Source organism: Cenococcum geophilum, assembly GCF_001692895.1.
Source record: "Cenococcum geophilum 1.58 unplaced genomic scaffold K441scaffold_11, whole genome shotgun sequence".
In the NCBI taxonomy this organism is placed as follows: Eukaryota; Fungi; Ascomycota; class Dothideomycetes; order Gloniales; family Gloniaceae; genus Cenococcum; species Cenococcum geophilum.
Genome location: NW_027137569.1, coordinates 379,471 through 383,237, shown reverse-complemented (window position 1 = coordinate 383,237; position 3,767 = coordinate 379,471). Strand labels below are relative to the sequence as shown.

The following is a 3,767-nucleotide window of genomic DNA, read 5'->3' as shown; positions in this document are numbered from 1 at the left end:
GCGCCTATTACCGCCGCGGGTAAGCATATAGTAGCCTAGTAGGATATCTATAAGCGTGCAAAGGTAGCATTCTAGCAAGGAGTCTTTACGGGCCTATAGCTGGCGGTAGACATTCTTAAACTTATCCTCTGTATATCCGTTAAGTAGCGTATCTCTACCCTTATCCGCGAACTAATCCTTTTCCTACTGCGCGTCCCTCTATTATAGAATCTTTAGGTACTCCCTAATATTATCCTCCTGCGGGGACTAGTGGCTGTTTATCCCTATAGCCTTCTATACCCGGTAGAGGTCCGTTAAGGCCGTAATATAGCTATAAACTAAGCGCTAGGAGAGCCGCGTCTCGTCCTAGGGTACGTTGTTACTAGCCTTACGGCTTTTCGCTTTTAGTAGCCGGCCTATAACCTCCTTAATAAGGAAAAGGAGTAGCTTCTCTTCCATAACAGTATTATTATTATAGTACTGCTTCTTCTTATAAAAGGCCTAGAAAGACGCGCGTTAGCTATAAGTATACTACTCCGTAAAGCATCTAGCTACCTACCTTAAACTCCTTCTACTTTGGCTTATAATTTAGAGACGTGTTTTTAGGCCTCTTGGTACGCGTAAGGGCGAGGATGCTCTACGCGTTAGCACATAGTTCGGCATTATTCGCAACGTTAATCTCTACGCAACTAATTAACGCCATTTTTAAGATAGGACGCTGCTGGAGAAGCGGCGCCCTAGGGGGGGTTCCTATTTTTTATATATACGCAGACATAGACTAGGGAGGAGAGGTAGAGAAAGCATACCTACTGACCGCTTAGCGACGCGGATAAGTGACCTTACCGCATAGGGTAAATACATGGGCGCACGGCTGGCCCAATGGGCCAATGGTACGCGCGCATCAGCGACTCGATCAGTGGGGGTAAAGACATTCGAATATGTCTACGGCTTGGCTGCAGGCTCGGCCGTGAACATTCGCGAATGTCGACGGGGGTTGTATGTGTCACGTGCGGCTCAGCGACTCAGCAGGCGCTCAGCCGAGCCGTGAACACCACAAATTATCGTTCCTGCACGTGATCACACCTCCTACCTCACTTGGACCCGCGTTCCTCACCATCGCGTGAACTCCAAAGCTCCCTTCACGACTTCTCACCCCTTCACCTGCTGAAGATGTTGTTCTTCAGGTTTGTCGCCATCCCCATTGTGCCCGTGCACGAGGCCATTTCCCCACGCTGATAATTTTCCGCGCGCGAGAACCTCTGTTAATGTCTATGATTTTCTCACAGCTTCTTCAAAACGCTTGTGGACCACGAGGTAACCGTGGAGCTGAAAAATGACATCTCGATCCGTGGGATCCTAAAGAGCGTCGACCAGTTCCTGAATATCAAGCTCGATGACATTAGCGTCGTTGAGGAGCTGAAATACCCACATCTGGTGAGTGGGGCAAGGGCACAATATACGTAGGAGGAAGGAAGAAGGAGCGAATTGGTTAGGAAGGAAGCGTGAGGATGTTGACTAATGTGGAAATGCTGGCAGAGCTCGGTTAAGAACGTGTTTATTAGAGGAAGTGTGGTGCGCTACGTGCATTTGCCGGGTGCTGCAGTTGATACAGCGTTGCTAGAGGATGCGACGAGGAGAGGTGCGTTGGGATTGTTCTATTTATGAAATGCGCTGACTTGGTGGGGACTGTAGAAGCCGCACAGGCTGCTGCGAAGGCTAAGCTGGGTTGAGGTTATGGATGTGAGGCGAATATTTCAGCATATAGGAGCTGGAACACACCGTGATTTGGATGAGAGCAAGGACGAGGGTGAAAGGATCATCTTGATGGGCTCGATTTCAAAAGATTGGAATCAGGTATGATGAGGTCAAAAAATTGGGGCTGGGAAGTCTGACCTGAGATGGTCACTTGGTGAGCGTACCGCGAGAATAGAACAGAAAGTAGCTCTACTCAAAATAAAGTTCTGGTTTCTTTCAAGCCTTATTCCATATGGCGGATATTCAACTCCGATAATCGGACCCCACGGAGAAGTTATCTATGTCTGGTCGTGGCCATGTCATCCCCGATATTTACAGGAGACCTGTCTGTCCGCATAGTTACGTCGTTGCAAACAGTCGTGCTGGTGGGTTTCGTGTAGCACCGTTTGATAAATTAAGCATTCACTCCGTCCAAGTAAATCCTTCTTTTACCTCTCAACTTTTGGTCATCCTAGGAAACCAATCTTATCCACAGTGGTATTCAATTCGTCATAAGCATAGATAAATTCCGACTTATGCTCGCGGTCTTCAACTCCGCTAGTAGTTTTACAACCCCTCTACGTGTCCATGCAAGAGACTCGGCCGCACAGAGTGTCCAAGAGCCAGCGACGCCGGCAGCTTCGCTGCCAAGATGCTGATAACGTAAGCGGTCAGCGAGCTTATGGAGCTGTGACTGTTACGGCACTGATGGAAAACGGTGGATTGTGGCAGACAGTTTCAGACAGTTTCAGACAGTTTCATATAGTTGCAGTCACGTGACCAGAGGATCGTATATAGCTTCGAGCGGCGCTCCCCTTCTTCTCCTTTCCTTTCTTTAGCTTTAGATTCTCGTTTATAGACAATCCAATTATACAGGCTTACGCGTCCCTTTTGCTGTACTTATGCCTTAATTAACTAAGTCGCTAACATTATCTAAAGCTCACTCTACTCTTTATTCCTAAAAAGGAACTTAAATATATCTATAAGACTATAAATAGGATAAGAACACAGAATAGGACCTTAAGGATATTACTAGGACTATAAAGGTAGGACCTAAAAGAAAAGAATAGAACCCTAAGGAAAGAACCTATAAGATATATATAGACCAAAACCCCTAAAGAAATTACCCGGAATTACCTAATACCCCTACTACTATACTATAAAATACAGCAGTAGGTAAAGCAGCTATAGGACCCTTCGTTAGGAAAAAATTTACTAGCATTTATTTTTACTTTTTAGCCATTTCAGCATTTCCTAGCATTTAGCAGCTAAATGCTAAGACTTAATTATAAATGCCGCATTTAGTAGCTAAATACTAGTACTTAGTTATAAATGCTGCATTTAGCGGCTAAATACGGCATTTATAATTAAGTCTTAGTATTTAGCTACTAAGTGCTAACTATAAGATTACTAAGCATACATAAAAGTATAAATTTTATAAATTTTATATTTTATATATACTTTATTAATATTAGTAAGCATATATAAAAGTGTAATTTTATAATTTTAGTAATTTTAATAATTTTTATATTTTATATATTATTAATAAATATTAAAGTTACTACCCCTATAAAAATCTCGCTAAGGCTCTGGCATTATGAAAAAATTTACTAGTATCTTAAGTTAGGTTTATGCTAATCTAGCAATTTCGGTATTTAGCCGCATTTAGTTACATTTTGCGGCTATATGCTATACCGCTAATAACAATGCTGCAATTTGCGGCTAAACGCTGCCTTAATAATAACAGTGCTATAAGCTGCAGCTTATCACAATATAAGCCGCTTATTATAGTATAAGCCGACTATTATAGTACGAGCTAACTATTAAGGTATAAGGTAAAAGTATATAATTAATATCGTGTAAAGATCTATATAGGAGGTAAGGTAGTATATATACGCGTTACTTAGGGGTTAGGTCCGTGCTTATATATACGCGTATACTTATAAGCTAAATTATAACAACGCGTGTTCGTCCCGTAATATAGCTTAATACTTTCTTAGAAATAATAATACTGGAAATATTTTAGTTAACTAAGTTTACTATATACGCTACGC

At 42.4% G+C, this 3,767-nt stretch overlaps 1 protein-coding gene across 1 annotated transcript; it reads left to right on the top strand.

The window, feature by feature from the left end:
- The first annotated feature begins 1,090 nt into the window (after positions 1-1,090).
- On the top strand, positions 1,091-1,727 carry K441DRAFT_656198 (U6 snRNA-associated Sm-like protein LSm2). Its single transcript, XM_067647976.1, has 3 exons — positions 1,091-1,163; positions 1,266-1,413; positions 1,516-1,727. Exons 1-3 carry the CDS (start codon positions 1,150-1,152, stop codon positions 1,642-1,644), a joined length of 291 nt encoding a protein of 96 aa, XP_067506406.1. The 5' UTR covers positions 1,091-1,149; the 3' UTR covers positions 1,645-1,727.
- The last annotated feature ends 2,040 nt before the right edge of the window (positions 1,728-3,767 follow it).

Coding starts and splice junctions, on each gene's coding strand:
- K441DRAFT_656198 (XM_067647976.1), top strand. Junction 1,414..1,515: donor AGCTGAAATACCCACATCTG/GTGAGTGGGGCA, acceptor AAATGCTGGCAG/AGCTCGGTTAAGAACGTGTT.